This window comes from Anoplophora glabripennis, unplaced genomic scaffold, assembly GCF_000390285.2.
Source record: "Anoplophora glabripennis isolate ALB-LARVAE unplaced genomic scaffold, Agla_2.0 scaffold15, whole genome shotgun sequence".
Taxonomy (NCBI): domain Eukaryota; kingdom Metazoa; phylum Arthropoda; class Insecta; order Coleoptera; family Cerambycidae; genus Anoplophora; species Anoplophora glabripennis.
Window position 1 is genome coordinate 1,184,789 of NW_019416279.1, and position 18,506 is coordinate 1,203,294.

Below are 18,506 nucleotides of genomic sequence, written 5' to 3' on the forward strand. Positions count from 1 at the left end.
TCCACTATTTCATCTTCATTGACTTCATCAGTAAAGCTTAGACGCTAAAACTAACGCTGCAAATTTTTATCGTGAATTCAGTCTTACTTCTTTCAGTTTATTTGGTACAGATGCGTGTGGGGCTAACTTTATTCAAGATAGATAGATGTATTTTAATTACAAACGCTAACTTATTTCATTTGCATTTTTTTTAAATGCTATCTCGAAGGAATTATGTGGTTTGGATAGATTTAAAGTAATTTTTCAGTATTTGATAAAGGAACGTAATTTGGAATCTTAAAAATTAAAACAAAATTCGTGTTAATATTTTTTTGCCTATTCTGAAATGCTTTTAAGACAATTTCTTTTGTTTTATAACGATTTTGAGACAGAATTTACAACATTCGCATTCGAAATATGCCCCTTGAAAGTTTCATTGAATTGAATTGAATTTTGAAATTTATTTTACATACTGGATGTATTCTGTCATTAGGTTTCTCAGTTTTTAATTTTTTGTTAAATTTACTTATACAAGGTGTCGTCCCATTCATGCCTGCCGCATAATTTTTTTAATCCGATTTTTATAAAAAAAAATATTTCATAAATGTCTATTAGAAAATGTGTACATATTTCGAACAAATTCATTCATCAAGGTAATTTCAAGGTCAACCTTGATTTTTTAAATGGAAACCCATATTTTTATTACAGTTTCGTATTCAGCGGGAAAAAATATGTAACCTTTGTATGCAATATTTTTTTTGGAAAGGAATGGGTTTCCATTTAAAAAATCAAATGACATTGAAATGACTTTGATAATTGGCTAAGATCAAGGTAATTTGATCCCCCTGAAACCTGACAACTTTTGTTTGAAATATTTTTCACCATCTTGCTTAATTCTTGAGATTTACAATGGAACAACAGTAAAAGTATAGAGCACTCTAGCGAGAGAACGAAACATTTTCAAAAAAAAAAAACATACAAACGTTACGTATTTTTTCCCTCAGGTTTCCATTTAAAAAATCAAGATTGACCTTGAAACGACCTTGATAATTGACTAAGGTTAATATCAAGTTCACGGTAATTTGATCCCCCTAAAACCCGACAACTTTTGTTGAAAATATTCTTCACCATCCTGCTTATTTCTTGAGATAGCCCGAGAATTAAAATGGAACAGTAAAAGTATAGCGCACTGGCGAGAAAACGAAGTATTTTCAAAAAAATGTTTCATGCAAAAGTTAAGTATCTTTTTCCAGCAGAATACGAATCTGCAATGAAAAATGAGTTTCCATTTAAAAAATCAAGGTTAACCTTGAAATGACCTTGATAAATGACTTCAAGGTCACCATAATTTGATCTCCTCGAAACCTGATAATTTTTGTTCGAAATATGTTTTTATTATAAAAATCGAATTAAAAAAATTATGCGTACATTTAAAGACAATTTACTTATTTCCACCATTTTTGTCTCACTAGGTATGTTAAAAATTACAGTAGATCGTTTGATAAGAGGAAGGAACAATTTTTTTAATTAGTGAGCAGTACTAATTGTAAGACATTTTTTGAAATCAAGATATTTCTTTATATCGAAGTATATTATTATTTCATCTTCACTCACCCCTTCAATTACAGTGTAGATATTTAGAAATGAACACAATTTTTAATGTGTGTAATCAGTCTTATGTTAATATTAAAGTTATTTTTTTTATATATAAATCGTTTCCTAGAAATGTTTTTGAACTACTGTAACCGCAAACACTAACTTATTCAATTTGAAATTATTTTAAACAGAACTTCTTCCCTAACTGACTGAAAAATCCCTATTTTTTAGATATAAAATTTTAAATAATGGCAGGGATTTCCAAAGGAGGGATTTTGTATCTAAAATTTGAAGTATTGATTTTGGAGTTTGGCGCCAAACTTGCGATATTTATATTTGACGTTTCCTTACATTTCGTACAGGCACAGCTACAAAATTGAAAAAATAAAATATTTTCCAGTTGTTCCAAAGTGCTTTAAACCAATTTTTTACTTGGTAAATAAATTATTTGAAACTTAGATCATCCTTAAAGTTTTTAATTATGAGTGAAAAGAAATATTTTGCGTTTCACTTTTCGATAATAATAAACGGTATTGGTAACGAATCTGGTTATATTTCAGGTGTGCAATTTACTTTCAGCCTCCATTATTCCTTTTTTTGAGTAACTGATTTTGAAAGTATTAATGCTTACAAGCTTGCCGACAGGTTGACTAGCATGCTTCTCGGTGTGGTAGACTTAAAAAGAGCACTTTTTCTTTTAACACTCCCACGAACGTTTCTATTTTTGTTACATAATCATCACATATTAAAACATTTTTTTTCTCTGATCGTATGTAACATCTTTGAGAAACGTTCGCCTCACTCTATCGGAGCCCCGTATCGCTTGCACCTATTCATCTATCACTCGTTCACCAATAATTTCTGATGTTATCTGTCTGATTGACTAAAGTAGAAAAAAAATAAATAAATTGACCTTAATCAGGAGATAAGAGACAGTTTGAGACTTGCTCATGCATAGGGACCCAGTGATAGTTGTTGTCGGAACAGTTCCTTCTCTTTTGGTGAAAGTTTTTATTTATTGTCCACACATACACACACACACACGCAGACCATTAACAAACGTAGGCCCTATTTCTGTATTTATTTTAGACTTTTTTTTTGCAGTCCGATTTGCACGAGGGACGTACGGTAGGTACAGATTTCGGGCCTCTGTAGGTGAACTTAACCCGCATGCATGCCGGTAGAGTCGTAACAGGAATTAACCTACTAATTTTGAGTTGGTAGCTCTAATAATAGATTACCCGTTGAGAGAATCTTTATTAGTGCAGGTTTCGGTAGAGTTTTCGGTTGATAACTGTAGAATGTAGTATTTATTACGTTGAAAACGTTTTTATTTTGTTTTACACCATCCAACACAGGCCAGAGCTCAATTATGGGAATTTGCAAAAAAAAAAGATTAAAAAAATAATGAAAAAATAAAATATGTTAAAAAATATGATGTATCAAAATATTCAACAATAATTACAAAGTGACATTAAAAGTATATTAAAATTAACAGTTGAAAAGCTTTACTTTAAATGAAAACGTCAATTGTCAAAATAAGTGAAAATTACAAATGAACTATTAAAAAAATTAGTCCCAGAAAATGGATGGCTTACAAATACTCGTATAAGAATGGAAGCTTCGATGTCGATTAATTTATTAAGAATGGAAGCTAAAAATTTTTTAATTCAATAAAATACAGGGCGTAACTTTGAATGGGGGTCATATTTATACAGGGTTTACCTTTGACCTTTAGTAACACACATCATAAGTTCTATTTCTCAAATTCCGTCATGAAAACTATAGTAGGATCATATTCGATGCAAAGTAATAAATGTCAAGCGATCCAGTGCAGTACGGTTTTAAGGGGTTTAGAAATTGATTAATTTTTTCAAGTATTATGAAGGGATGAAAGGATCAGTTCAAGTCTAGCACCCCTGTTCTTACAAAAATTCCTTTATTCTCATAAACTATTTATTTTAAATGTAATTTATTATAAATCCAATTTGTTTTTTAAATTCCGCATATGTAGGTACTACATTTTACCTCTGTACGCGCCACTGTTGTCTACTTGTATTTTGGAGGCGGTCTCTGATTTACGACCAAGCTCGCCAGGTCAGTATTTGACGTGTAACCGACCACTTCGTATACTCGATGCACCTGGACGACTACAGCTACTACCAGAAGAATGAGTATGATGCGGTATTTTAGATTTTACATTCAATTTCATTTTAAATTTGAAATGGTTCATCTTACGCGTCCTAAAAATAATGACACGATTTTCCTTTGATAAAAGACCGAGAATTTTTTGCTCTATTCTGCATCGAATACGATCCTACTATATATTTTTTTTAATCTTTTTTTCATAGAACTTACAGAAATTTAACAACGAAGACACACAAACACACGTAAACGCAGATATTAATAACTTTATAAGGTTATACACTTACACTGTACAAGATATTTCATCATACAGAGTGTTAAAATTTATTAAGTTAAGCAGTTAACCACATATTCTTTGGACTACAATAATGGGACTTTTCTTATGCCACTTTTCATTTCGGAGACAAATTTTCAAAATACAAAATTTAAAAAATAATTTTTATTGATAACTTCGGTGATTGTAGAGATGTTTATTTGAAATTTAGCACATATTTTGATCTTAAGTCGGCACACTTTTTGTGTAATTTTGGTTTAAAATGTCAAAGCGCGAACGGAGGGGAGGGGGGTTGCAGTACCCATGAACCCCCTATATATGTTTTTTTTGAGTACGCCTATGCTTTCCGAGTATTTTTTCTTTAGATAAAAATAATAAAAGCCTCATATATTGTAACTTTTTTGGATACACGATATCGATTTAGTCGACGTTAGACTTTATTTTTTGGGACTATATGAAAGATTTGAGTAATAAAAATCTTAAAAGAGTAAAAAAATAGAATAAAACACCTCTTTATCTAAAAAAATATTCGGAAAGCATAGGCGTACTAAAAAAAATAGGGGTCTATGGGTGCTGCAACTCTCCCCTTAATATCAATATATGTTCTATATTTCAAATAAATATAAAAAATCACCGGAGTTATCAATAAAAATCATTTTTTAAGTTTTAATTTTGACACCCTGTATTTTGAAAATGTGGTTCCGAAGTGAAAAGTGGCATAAAAAAGCCCCATTATTTCAATGCAAAGAATATGTGGTTAACTGCTTGACCCACTAATTTGTAACACCCCGTATATGAATTTAAATACACACCACTATAGGAATTCTATTTCGATTCGAGGAAAAACTTATTAACTAAACTAACTAAAATAAATGTGAAATGAGCCTGTGACATATTTGGCCATTCTCGTTTTGAGGAATGAACGTTGACCGTTTGTTTTTTGATTGCTTAGCGTTCTGTTCTCATATCACATCAGGTGGATTGATATCGTTGATTCAGACTCACGAACTAAACACAGTGTTTTAAAAAATAGTAACATACGCCTTTTGTTAAAAAATGATTAAAAAAGAAATCAAATCTGTCAGATTAGTATTTCTATTTTTTTATGTATATTTTGTTGAACAGTAAAAATAATTATTTTAAAAGATGTAAACCAATATAGGTTTTATTTAATTAATATGATGATACAGTGGGTACATACAAATTTATACTCAAATAACTCAACACATGTACCGTGACGGTTGATCAACTATTAACTGAGAATGGTGATATATTCGAGCAAGAGGGAGCTCCGACGCCATTGATTGAGCATCACATTCGTACTACAGACCAAACTCCGATTGCTACACACTCATCCTCTTAGTTTCCACAAAAAATGATTTCTCCGACAAGAGTTGGATAGATAGATAACATTAGGTATTATTGAAGAGTGCGAATCACCTTGGACAAGTCCAATTGTACTGGTCCCTTAGAAAGACAACTCCAATTCGATTATGTGTCGATTATCGACGTTTAAACAGTGTCGCAGTCGCAGATACATATGTAATGCCTAGGTTAGATGAATTGCTTCAGTTACCGTTTATGACTACGATAGATCTTCAGTCTGGATATTGGCAAGTTCCGGTAACTTTAGAAGACCGTGATAAAACTTGCATCACCACATGTTTTGGTACGTTTTGGTTCACAAGGATGTCTTTTGGGTTACGAAATGCCGTTGCAACCTTCATGCGAATGATGAATCGGTTCCGTGCTACCTTAGGGGATCGGTTGATTTTCGCTTACCTAGACGATATTTGGTGTTGTCCGAATCATTTGCTAAACACAGTATTCGAAAGACTTAGACAGTGCTGTTTACATGTTCGAAGTAGAAGAAAAGTTTCCTATTTACCTAGAATGTGCAGAAGTAACCATTGCCACTGATCATCAACCCTTACAGTGGTTGCTCTCCATTAAATCTCCTTCTGACAGTTTAGCCGGATGGGCAATGCGAATTCAAAGTCTAAACATGAAGATAGTCAAACCTACAAATTCTTACCAACGCCTTTGGTACCCAAGAAGAAGAGGGGACGGCCGAAAAAAAACCTAGCAGATTTCCACTATGTCTTGTACTTCGCCGGAGGACCGTATGCGTAGTACAGAGGGGGAGTGTGTAGAGAAAGGACATCATTTACTATTCTCGTATTTTGTTTTATCTCTTTATAAGTTAGTTGACGTTGACGTCTAACCAAGTGTCACGGTACTTGTGTTATTTGAGTATATTTGTATGTACCCACTATACCATCATATTCATTAAATAAAACTTATATTGGTTTACAAAATTAAATTAGTTTTACATGGAAATAGTAATGCATATTTATCCACACATAATATTTAATAAATCATGGGGGAAAAAGAAATTTTAAGAACATCAAAAAAAATATATATATGACTAAAATAACATGTTCCAAAGTCGTACGAAAGCAGTCTGTTTTACACAATTATTTTCCATTAAAAGTTTCGCTCTCTGCTATTTGGTTAGTTTCCTACAACTAGTTACTGCCCAGTAACGGCGTAGACGAAAATTTGAGTGCTGTTTAAAACATGAATTATAAAATTGACTATTTAAAAAAAGCCTAAAGAAAATGACCCCTACTTAAATTTACACCCTGTATTCAAATTATCAACACATTCTCACAGCCGATCGATTTATCCCGAATAATAATTCGTCAGGCTTGGCAGTAGTTGGATAATATCAAATTTTTTGATAAGATTATTGCAATATTTACTATCTTAACAGTTTTAATACGATATCATTCGCTCAAGGTGTATTATATGTCTGATAAAACCTACCAAAACCATAATACAAATGACCCAGAATGAAATTCATAATCCTTTTTATTACTTGATAACAGATACAGAACAATATCAGACTGCAGTGAATTCAAACTAAAGCAAATAAACCAACTAAACTTAATTTTTAGCTGAACTTATGAATTCTAATTCCAATTCATTTTTTTTTGCAAAAAAGTAACATGAAAAGCTTGTTTGTATCAAAAATGGAAATTTTTTTCAAGCCTTGGAAGCGCCCGACGATGTACCACCCATTTCACCGTAACATAAGCATTATTTTCCTATTAATTCCCAAGTCTTAAAAGACTATTCCTTGTTGCAGACATGAAGCCACCCCAGTTACCCCCGGGCGTCACCCAGAAAGACGTGGAGCTCTTCAAGGAGACGAGGGAGAAGGCCGCGGCTGCCACGGCTGCTCTTCTACCCGTCGTTCCTCCCGAAGCCCCCGCCCCGGTTGTTATCGTGTCCCCCTCGCAGTGCATGGCGGCCCAAGGCAGGTTAGTAGATATGAATTTATTTTAATCGGTGAAGTACGAGTTCGTACAGGGTGTTTACGAACTTGGAGATTTGTTTTTAGTGAGATATGTTTTGATTAAAGAATCACATGAAAATTCTTGTCTTAGTCGAATTTATTTATTTCTTAATACTGGAGGTTCAAAATTAACGGAAATATGAGTTGTTTAAAAAAAACATTTTTTTTTTTCAGAAAAATCGTAAAATTTGGAAAAAACAAAAAAATTCAGAACAATTGAACATTCTTTATAATGTGGACTATAGAGGTTTCTTAGTCACTATGTTTACCAGTAAAAATATTATACAGGGTGTCCCGAAATTAATGCAACAAAATTTGGTCATAGATTCTTAAGACAAATTTAGGGGATCCGTCTACAAACTAACACAAATGTTGTTTTGCTTCACCATAATACAAATGTTGTTTTGCTTTGCCATAAATTAAAACGATATCCATCAACTTCAAGTTGCTATACACGCAAGCTGTTTTTGACACTAACTACTAAAAAACACTATCACAACGACGACTGTAAAATCGGATTTTAGGATTGGGAGTCACTAAGACCATGTGGCTCTCACGCGTATTGCGAATGACGCTAGAAATTATTGTTGTCCAGCTATGTAATGGTTGAAAGTACTACGACTTCAAGTTTTTTTCCCGGAAACTGTAAGGATTTTACAAATTTTTTTTTACGATATTGACTCCATTTCTCATGCCGCATCTATTCCCAAATATTTTTGGATAAGTTGTGAATTACCCTGTATACGTTCAGATTACACGAATGATATGTAGAAATTAAGCAGGCAAGGAACTAGCAATTGTCTTTCCAGCTTGATAAAATCTAGGATCAAATGTTTTTTCAGTGATGACTACAAAAAATATTTAAACAAATATTTTCCACTCTTATAATAGAGATATTCTCTATAAAGTGCTGAATTTTAACCAGAACCTGATTGATCCACTTTCTCTAGGTGTCCTGCGGCTATCGAGTTTGGCAAGTACGAGATCCAGACGTGGTACTCGAGCCCGTTCCCCCAGGAGTACGCCCGGCTGCCCAAGCTCTTCCTCTGCGAGTTCTGCCTTAAATATACCAAGAGCAAGGCGGTACTGGAGCGCCACCAGGACAAGTGTACCTGGCGGCACCCGCCGGCCACCGAGATTTACCGTTGCAAGGACCTGTCGGTGTTTGAGGTGGACGGCAACGTTAATAAGATCTATTGCCAGAACCTGTGTCTGTTGGCGAAGTTATTCTTGGACCATAAGACTTTGTACTACGACGTGGAACCGTTTCTGTTTTACGTGTTGACGAAGAACGACAAGAAGGGGTGCCATCTGGTAGGGTATTTCTCGAAGGAGAAGCACTGCGTGCAGAAGTATAACGTGTCCTGTATTATGACGATGCCGCAGTACCAGAGGCAGGGATACGGGAGGTTCCTGATAGATTTTAGTAAGTACATTTTTTTAAATAGTTTCTATGGTAAAAACCTCTACGGACACCTTTAAACAGTTTTTAATTGGTACTGTAAGGTATGAGACAAGAACCTTCTCCTATTTGCGTCTCTGCTCAAAGAAACGGCATTTTTTCTTCATTATTTATCCCCTCCTCTAAATAATGGACAACCATATACCCCCAACATTTTCGAATTCTCCGTTGTGTAATGGGTTTTTAACTTTTGTCCGTTATAGGTTATTTGCTTTCCAAAGAAGAGGGTCAACCCGGAACACCGGAAAAACCACTCTCCGATCTCGGCAGAGTTTCCTACTACGCCTATTGGAAGTCCGTCGTGCTGGAATACCTCCACGCCCACCGTACCGAGAAACTCAAGCTGACCGACGTCAGTCGGGAGACGGGCATGTACTGCCACGACATCGCCCTGGCTCTGCAGCTGCTCGGTTTCATCAAATACATGCCTACCGACGACGGACACAGACCTTTCATATGCGCCGATTGGGCCAAAGTGGACAGTCACGCCCAGAGGGTGTCCAAGTCCAAGATGAGGATCCCCATCGATCACGAGTGCCTCAGGTGGACGCCCCTGCTCAACACCACGGTGAATCCGTTCAGGGAACCGAAATCGGACGAAGAGAAGGAACAGGGCCTGGCGGAAACGGCGGACATAGTCGTGCCGATGCCCGAGAAGATAATTATAGAGACCCAGCAAGGCGTGAAACTTAAAAGGGGCAAGAAGAGGAAGATATCCACCGCCCCTCCTAGGACGCCCAAGACGCCCAAGCTGCCTGTCGTCGTTCCCGTGGAAAACAACGAAAATACGGAAGAAGTGGAGATCACGTCGTCGGGTAGGAAACGTACCAGGCCGAGTAAATTCAATGAAACGACATACGCCGACATTAAGCATAAGAGTTCCAGCGACGTTAACTCGAAGAGGAAACGGAACGATTCTGCCATTAACGGTAAAGATGGAGAGACGGAGAAGAAGAAGGCGAAAGTCGATACACCTTCAGTTAAAAGTGAAATGGTACCAGTTCAAGTGGAAACGACTCCAAACGAGTCCAAGACGCCTCGAAGGGGTGCTCCGAAGGTGGTGGAGGAGACTCCTAAACGGCCACCAGAGGTAAGATCGTACATAACTTTAACAGTGATACAGAAACACATCGTACCTTCTCTAAACACTGAAAATTTATTAAATACCACTAAATTTTAACATAAAATTAAACTCTACCGTTTCTTTTTTGATCACTCAGTACCCTGTTGCTATCACATCAGGCGGATCGACATGTTTCATCTAAACTAGGTCAAAGTCAAAGGTCATTAGCACTAAAATTCACAAACTAAACACAGTGCTTTAAGATGATTTGGCACTTTGGCACCCCTACTAAATGTAACACTCCGTGTATATTTTTATTTTATTTTTAGGTTGTGGAAGACACTCCCAAAACCAATTCCGCAACAAGGCCAAAGAGGGGAGCGGCGCATACCAAAGAAAAAGTGGTGGGCGAGCGGTGGTCGCAGCGTAGAGTGAAGAAACAACAGGAACTGGAAAAACAACAGGAATTAGAGAAAGGCAAGCAACTTGCGACGGAAAATGTGAAGGAAAAAGAACAGGAAATCAAACCCGTACAGCGACCTGTTGAAAACGCAAAGGAAAAAGACGCGCCGCTGTTGGAGAAGCAGAACGAAACACCTGACATGCCAGCAGCGAATTCAGTCGACTCGGCCGCTCCCAGTCTCACCCCGCAGATCAAAAGGAGGCCGAGGACGGTGAAGAAGAAACGGGGTTGGGTGAAGGGTAGGGCACGGGGCAAATTGCACGAGAAACAATTGACCCTGCCCGATCTGATAAAAACCAAGCTGCAGAAAGACAGCGAGAGCGAGTCTTTGATTTCGGAAAAATCCGACGAAGAACCGGCGGTTAAGAAAGATTTAGCCACCACCCCCATCAGCTTGGAGAAACGGGAGAGAGTCAAGAATAGGAAGGAGGACAAAATCAAGAGAACTTCCAGGATATCGACGGAGGAGGATTCCAGCGCCGAGGCCGACGACGAGATGGAGAACGACGAGCTTCCCGTGACGAAAGACTCGTCGCCCGGCAGTAAATACAAGTTTAGCAAGACTTCGCCTATCAAGGAAGCCGTTCACAAGGATCTCCTAAGGACGCCGACAAAAGTCGGCGATAAGAGCGAGTCTATATCTCCCAAGGTGGATAAACCCAAGTCTCCGGTGTATTCCACCACCTCGGAATCGGAATTGGAGATCGACGGACAGAAGATCAAGACCATATCCCGCAAGGAGGTGTTCGAGGGGACCCTGATAACGCCTCATATCAAGCAAACTGAGCCTAGCAGCACTGTGATAACCAATTCTAAAGAGAACAAGCAGCCCACGCCCAAGGAAATTCCAGAGAAACCTTGCGGTGGCGATGTCTTGCCGAAACCGTCCGAGACGACTTTCGAGAATTCGATGGAAATCGAAGAGAATATAACGGAATCGGGCCGGAAATCCACGGATATGGAAATAGAGAAGTTCGACGATGATAGGAAGGATACGATCATCGTACCGAAGATGACTTCCACGCCAAAGAAAGAAGAAAAACCTGCCTCGGAGCCAGTACAAAGCGTTTCCACCCCCGTAATCAGCAAAGTGGACAATGAGAAACCTCCTCAAGAAATTATAAAGCAGGAATTACTAAGTTCTGTACCTAAAACCGAGTCCCTGCCGGAGAAATCTCAAATTCGAGTTCCCGAGGAAAACCCCATGGCTCCCGTTGAGAGAGTCGACAGACAAATATGTCCCGAACCCGCGGTTACGGTTGGAAAAGTAGCGGTTCCTACTCGGGAAGTTGAAAAACCAGTAACGCACGACCACGTTGTTGAAAAACCGTCTGTTGAGGCGATCGAAAAGACAAGTGAAAAGGTGCTCAATCAAATTCAACCGGTGGAACAATCAACTCAACAGAATCACACATCAGACAGAACCGTCATTAGTCAACCGGTAGAAAAACATTTGAAAACCACTGAAAGCATGGCTAACGACAAACCGGTAGAGAAAATAGTGCAAACCGCTGAAAAGTCGCCCTCAAATCAAGTCGTACAAATGGATAAACCGATATATTACAACCAGTCAGTGGAAAAACCGTTACATCATACTCAACCGATTGAAATACCACTTAACCGCAACCAATACACCGAAAAACCGATTAACTTCAACCAGCAAATCGAGAAACCGATAAATCACCACCAACAAGCTGAAAAACCGGTGATACATAACCAACCGGTTGAAAAACCAATCATCCAGAGCCAGTCGGTTGAAAAACCGGTGATCCTCAACCAACCGAACGAAAGACTGATCGTGATGGACCAGAAACCGCCCATGTTCGAACGTTCCCCGCCTGCGCTTCAGGAGAGCAAAGTAGAGAAACACTCTCCGAAGGAGGTGAAGCACGTACCGCAACCGTGCGACGTTAGGGAGCCCATCAAGCCGAAAGAGGAGCCCAAGGTCTCCCCCAAACAAGAACCGATCAAGATGGAGAGCAGACCGAAGGTGGAAAAGTACGAGGATAAACGTTACCACCAGAAAATCGCTCACGAGGAAAAAACCGCTTACGACGCTCAACAAAAAGTGCACATGGACAGCGAGAGCTTGCTGGCCAACGCGATGGCCTCCCAGAACTACCACCACCTGTCGCAGGCGCAGTACCAGTGGCAAAGAGAGAGGCTGTGGAGTATCTACTACGACCCAAAAAGGGAATATCCCACTTACTCGGTGTTACCTCAGTTCCCACCGTTGGATATGCTGCCGAAACAACCCAGTTGCGAGAAAGAGAAGAGCGTCTCCTCTAAATCGCACGGACATTCAAGCAGCCGTACGAGCGGGAGCAGCAAATCCAAAGACGGCGGCAAAAGCGACAAGAACTCGTCACCTAGAAAAGACGAACGCAACAAGAGGATGGAGGAGAGCTACAACCAAATGAAAATGGGCGATGTTCACAAGAACTCGTCCAGTTGTTCTTACAACTCTCACAACGTGAAACACTCCACGACCAGTCCAGAAAAACCGGAGAACAAGAACAAATCCGACCAAGACGAGCAACACAACGAATCGAGCCAACAACAGGTGCAGACGTCCGTGAAACACACCCCGCCGACGCCCTCGGCGCCGGACATCCCCTCGATGGGCGTCTACACCCCCGATTCCACCACGAATTCCGTCCACAGTCTCCATTACGGCCAGTGCGAGTTGGACGTGGCGCAGTTGGGGCTTGAGTCCCCGGCGAGCATCTCCAGCGATATGGCGTCGCAGAACTCGGTGGAGGCCGTCAGGCCGCCGTCGGCGATTACCCAGGCCCCCGCGCAGCAGCAGCAGCCGCCGCCGCCTCCGCAGACGAACTACGACTGTTCCGTGCAGCACAACATGCAGCAGCAGAGCCTGCAGTCGCAGCAGGGCGCGACGGTACCCGCCTCGAGTCCGAATATGAGCGGGTCGGGAGCGATGCAGATGCCGCAGCAGCAGGCTGCGCAGATGCACCAGAATAGTACCAGTAAGAGGCAGATGCAGCAGCAGAGGAACAGGTGAGAGCTGGAGTTTGAGTTTTTGAGTTAGTCGTTGGATTTAATCGAAAATAGAGGGAAAAATTATAAATTACTTCTTCGTCGCCTCTTGAGAAGTTATAAGAGGGTTATAGTACAAATTGTTAAAAAATTGCGTACCTGACGGCACCCAAGTAGTAACTTTAGCATGGCGTGCTGTAGGGATCACTTTTAGGGCCTATTCTATTTATATCACTTATTAATGACTTATTACATAAAACAATATATTATTGGGATGCCGCAGGGATCAGTTTTAAAGCCTGTCCTCCCTCTTTTGCATATTAAGAGGGTTCTATAGGAAATAGGCAACCAGTAATACATTTTTATAGATTTTATTAGACAATTTGTCTAAATATGAATCAATGCACAAATAACAGACTTTCCTCCATTCTAACGCAGCTTTTCTATAAAATGGAGTTAGTTTGAAACTCAAATTACTTTTTGATGTAAAGAAATTTGTAATTTGCCGCCATTAGCATCGTAAATTACAAATTTCTTTATACCAAAAAGTTATTTGAGTTTGAAACTAACTCCATTTTATAGAAAAACTGCGTTAAAATGGAGGAAAGTCGGTTATTTGTGCATTAATTCATATTTAGACAAACTGTGTAAGAAAATCTATAAAAATGTATTGCTGGTTGCCTATTGCTATAGAACCCTCTTAAGAAGTTATAAGAGAGTCACGGTACAAATTGTTAACAAATTACCTAGCCGACAGCACCCAAGTAGCAACCTTAGCATGGCGTGCTGCAGGGATCAGTTTTAGGGCCTATTCTATTTATATTATTTATTAATGACTTATTACGTAAAACCATATATTATCAGGATGCCGCACAGTGGAAAATATTGGAAAAAATTGGAACCACGCGTCAAAACTAATCAAATAGTACTGATTTTTTTTTATTCTTTCCGAAATTACTTGTACTATGAAGTTCTGGTGAGGTAATTGGAATATATGCCTAGAATTTTTTCAAAATGGTCAAGTAATCTCTAGCCTCAAACTTTTACATATTCGGTATCTAAAAATGAAAAAAAAAAAAACAGGAAAATTATGTACTAAAGTATGCCAAACAAAAAAAAATCATAAACATTAAACATTAAACATATTCCTAAATCATGAATCTAGACCCAAAACATAACCTCAAATTTAAAAATCTTGACCTAAAACGAACATACTCAATCTTTTTTAACCCAGTGAGTATAAATCCATAAAAATGGTATTTTTGAGTGTGCAACCAATATTTTTGCAAAACTTTAACTCAAATTCATAGGAAGCTGACCAGGAAACCTGAAAACCTAACCTCAAATACAAAATAATTAAGTTAAAAATCCACAGAAACAATATATTTTCTTCAGTAAAGGATATGATTGCTTCAAAAAGACATTCTGTAATATATGTTTTCCTGTGCATACCTAAAATTTAAATCCATGAAACGTAACCTTAAAGGACTAGAACCTAACCTCAAATGTATAAAATTTAAGCTAAAAATAAAAAAATGTGAAGTTTCATCTCGATCTAGCGAACCGTTTCTTTGTTTCAGTCAAACTTTTGAAAAATATTAGTCACTAAACACTTAAAAAAAATTTCTTTTGAGGTTTTGTCACATTTTTAACGCAAATAACATTTAAATTGCTAAAAAAAATTTTTTCAAAGAAAAAAGGTTAGTTTTGAAAAAAAATCTTCTAAGTGATTACAGACTGCACAAAAATTAATTAGAAATTTGTCTAAAAAAAAACGGTATGAATCGGGGGTCGAAATCTGGTTTGGGTCATCAACTTTAATTTTAATTTAATTAAAAGTTGATGAATAGAAGCATAGGGCGGAAAAGCCGAATCGTGCTAGAAACAATTAGATTTTGTTTTCTTCAATGTCCGGAAGGTTTTCCAAAAAAACAAAAAAAACTTCAAAACTCGAAAATTATTTATTCACAACTTCCAAATACATATTTTAAATTTACTCAATTTTATGCCATTATTGCTTTGGTAGTTTGAAAATCAAAGTATAAATAATACTTTGATTTTCCAACTTCAAATATTTTAGTTCATTTATTTAATTGAATTTTCCAAAATTTTCGTATTTCATTATAAAATGTGTTATTACCCCAGATCGAACACGCCCTCATCCAACAAGCAGCACGGCATCAGCCGTTCCACCCCCCCGAGTGCCACACAGCAGCACGTCCAGCAGAACAGGCAGAGGGCGACTCCGCCCTCCAGCAGCGCCGCCCAGCAACTGCAGCACGTGCAGGCCAGTCCGTCGGCCCAGCACCAGGGCATGCAGCAGCAGCATCACGGAGGTGCCGCGGCGCAACAACTGCAGCCTCATCTGCACCACCAGGTGGCCGCCGTGCACCAGGGGTACCAGTATCAGTTGGGCGCTTCCCCCGTTCACCAGCACCCCCACCACGCCCACCACCACTCTGTGATCAACCAGGGAAATTATATCCCCGTGGCGGCCAGCACGCAGGCCTTCCCCTCCCAGGCTACGAGTACCTACGTGAGCGTTCCCATGACGACAGTGATCCAGCACAGGTGAGACGATCTTTTCTTTAATATTCAAACGGAATTCATCTGTAAATTATTTTTTTTGTTTTATCTCCAAGTAGTTCATTTAACTTCTTACATTTAATGAAAACAGTTTCATTTTGAAAAAATTCATAGTAATATATAGATTGCAAAACCTAACCTAACTTACACCTTGATTAAAAAGCGAAGATAATTTTTCCAGTTCTGTAAAACTAACTATACTCAATAAGATCCCTGGAAATAGAACTTACTTTATTATGGGCTTATTTTCTTCCAGAATGAGTGCGCAACAAAGTGGAGTCAGTCCCCTGAGCACCTTAGGCGCTTCCCACCAGAAACTGGCTTCAAGCCCCAGTTGCGCCGTAACTTCCGGCACGAATTTCTACATCCAAACCAACCCCCACACCCATTCCCACACGCCCGGGCCCACGCCCACCCCCTCGCCTGCCCAGCAGGCAAATCCCGGTCAAACCCCCTCCGGTAACGCAAGCTGCAGCCTCGCGAAGCTCCAACAGCTCACCAACGGCCTCGACATGATCCCCACTTCGTGCAACACCATGACCCCGCCCCCCACCGCTATGACCCTCACGCCGCCCCCGACGCACCACCCGCACGCCACGATGACCCCACCGCCGTCGCACCAGATGATACAGAATCAGACGGTGCGAAACCTGACCCCGCCGTCCGCCATACCCCCGAACCTCCAACAGCAGGTGCTGGGCTACCACAAGTACTACCAGACGAACATGAACGTCAACCAACTGAGCGGCGCGGTGACTCCCCCCATCGGGCAGAACCTGGGCCGGTCGGGGCGAAATTCGAGCAACGTGGCCGCGATGCAGCACATGCAGACCCCCTCGAGCAGGGTCAGCCCGAACGTGACGCTCAACCCCAACGTCATGTACAACATGAACAGTTACCGGATGGCCCCGCAACAGGCGCCGAGCGCCGTTACCGGTTATATAGCGAACACGGCGGCCGGTTTCATCAACAACCAGATTCCCATGCAGATGATGAACATGGCCCAGGCGCAGTACCAGGACCCGGCGGCGTTGCAGAGGGCGCAGCAGAACACGATGTACACCGCTTACATCAACGGGATCATGCAACCCCTCAACGGTACTATGAGACGTTAATGTCTAGTCGGTGGATGTATGATCGTTGTACCCCGAATTTCTAACTTTATTCGTCTTTGAAAGTGGGAAACGTCGGACGTTTGAGACGTGCGAGGAGAATTCGACGATGGATTGACGGAATTTGAAGGTTAGTGTGAGTTTTTCGTAATAAGTTTGCGTTTATTATGACGGAACGCGGTAGAATGGAAATCGGTAAGTTATGAGTATGACCGGAAGAAATGAATAATGCCCTGTTTCGTTTTTTCTTTTTTTCAAGGAATATAAAAAATTTGTTTTTTTTTATTTATGCTGACATTTTTTTATTTTAAGATTATACAGGGTGTTCCAAACCGCTTAAGCCCAACGGTACCTTCTTACAGATCTAAAAAAAAACATTTTTATAAACGTAGATACGGGAAATGCTTAAATTTTGAGTTACAGGGTGTTCAAGTTGAAATTTCTGAGTGTTTTTTTATGTATTTATTTAAAATGCGTTATGATAAACAAATTTACACAGACATTCCACTTTTTATCTTTTTTGTTACATAAAATGGCAGCTGTGAATCAGAATCATTCAGGGGTAATTACGGTATCTTGTTGCGTGATGTTTTTCCACTTATTCAAGTCCAGAACTTCCCAATTTGGATTTTTTTACACGAAAAACGTCTTGCGTTTTTTTTACCCTGGTTTTGCACGATAATATTTTTTATGTAAAATTTTGGTATACACGTTGCGAGGAATATTTATCTGATATTTTTAACGTGTATTTTCTCGCCTATTCAATGATTATTTTGAGAAAATCTTTTCTAAATATGCTTTCTCGTATTTTGTATCAAAATTGAGCACATCCGTGTTTCATGAATAAAATATTATAATTAAATTAAAATTGAAAAGTTTTTCTTGCAACAAATACACAAATTTTTCATGAAAAATATCGCCGTGTAACGTTAGGATTAAAATTATTTATTTTCGAGCATAAATTTAGAAATTAATGTGGAAAACGAAATTAAACAATATTTTATATTAAAAAGATTTTTTTTGTTAAAAAAATTAGAAATTTTAATTTTCTGCTCTTAAATAAGTAAAAGAATATTTCGCCAAACTTGGGAGCCTAAGTAAAATTATGTACCATCTTTTTTTTCCCTTTACTTTTCTCTTTTTTCCCTTTTATTTAATTTGAGAACTTAAAAATTTGGATTTTTTACTCGAAAAATGTCTTGCATTTTCATTTACCTTTATTTTAAACGATAACTTTTTTTATGTAAAATTTGGGCAAACTTGTTGCGAGAAATATTTTTTTGATATTTTAACGTGCATTTTGGCGCTTATTCAATAATTGTTTCGAAAAAATTTAAAAGTTGTAAAAATTTATGACTGCGTTTTTTAAAGTTAAAATTTTAGAATTTTTTCTTGCTACAAATATGTGTATAAATTTTGCTAGAAAAATATTGTCATTTAGGACTAGGGTTCAAATTACTCATATTCG

General features: G+C 38.7%; 1 protein-coding gene across 3 annotated transcripts in view; it reads left to right on the forward strand.

The window, feature by feature from the left end:
* The window catches only part of LOC108905588 (histone acetyltransferase KAT6A), a 75,777-nt gene extending 57,839 nt beyond the window's left edge, over positions 1-17,938 (forward strand). For all 3 annotated transcript variants that reach the window (XM_018708533.1, XM_018708550.1, XM_018708542.1), the window contains 6 exons: positions 7,146-7,320; positions 8,306-8,781; positions 9,021-9,907; positions 10,210-13,361; positions 15,486-15,911; positions 16,183-17,938. In XM_018708533.1, the coding sequence (XP_018564049.1) occupies positions 7,146-7,320; positions 8,306-8,781; positions 9,021-9,907; positions 10,210-13,361; positions 15,486-15,911; positions 16,183-17,041 (5,975 nt within the window). In that variant the 3' untranslated portion in view covers positions 17,042-17,938. The remainder of the gene's footprint in view (positions 1-7,145; positions 7,321-8,305; positions 8,782-9,020; positions 9,908-10,209; positions 13,362-15,485; positions 15,912-16,182) is intronic.
* The last annotated feature ends 568 nt before the right edge of the window (positions 17,939-18,506 follow it).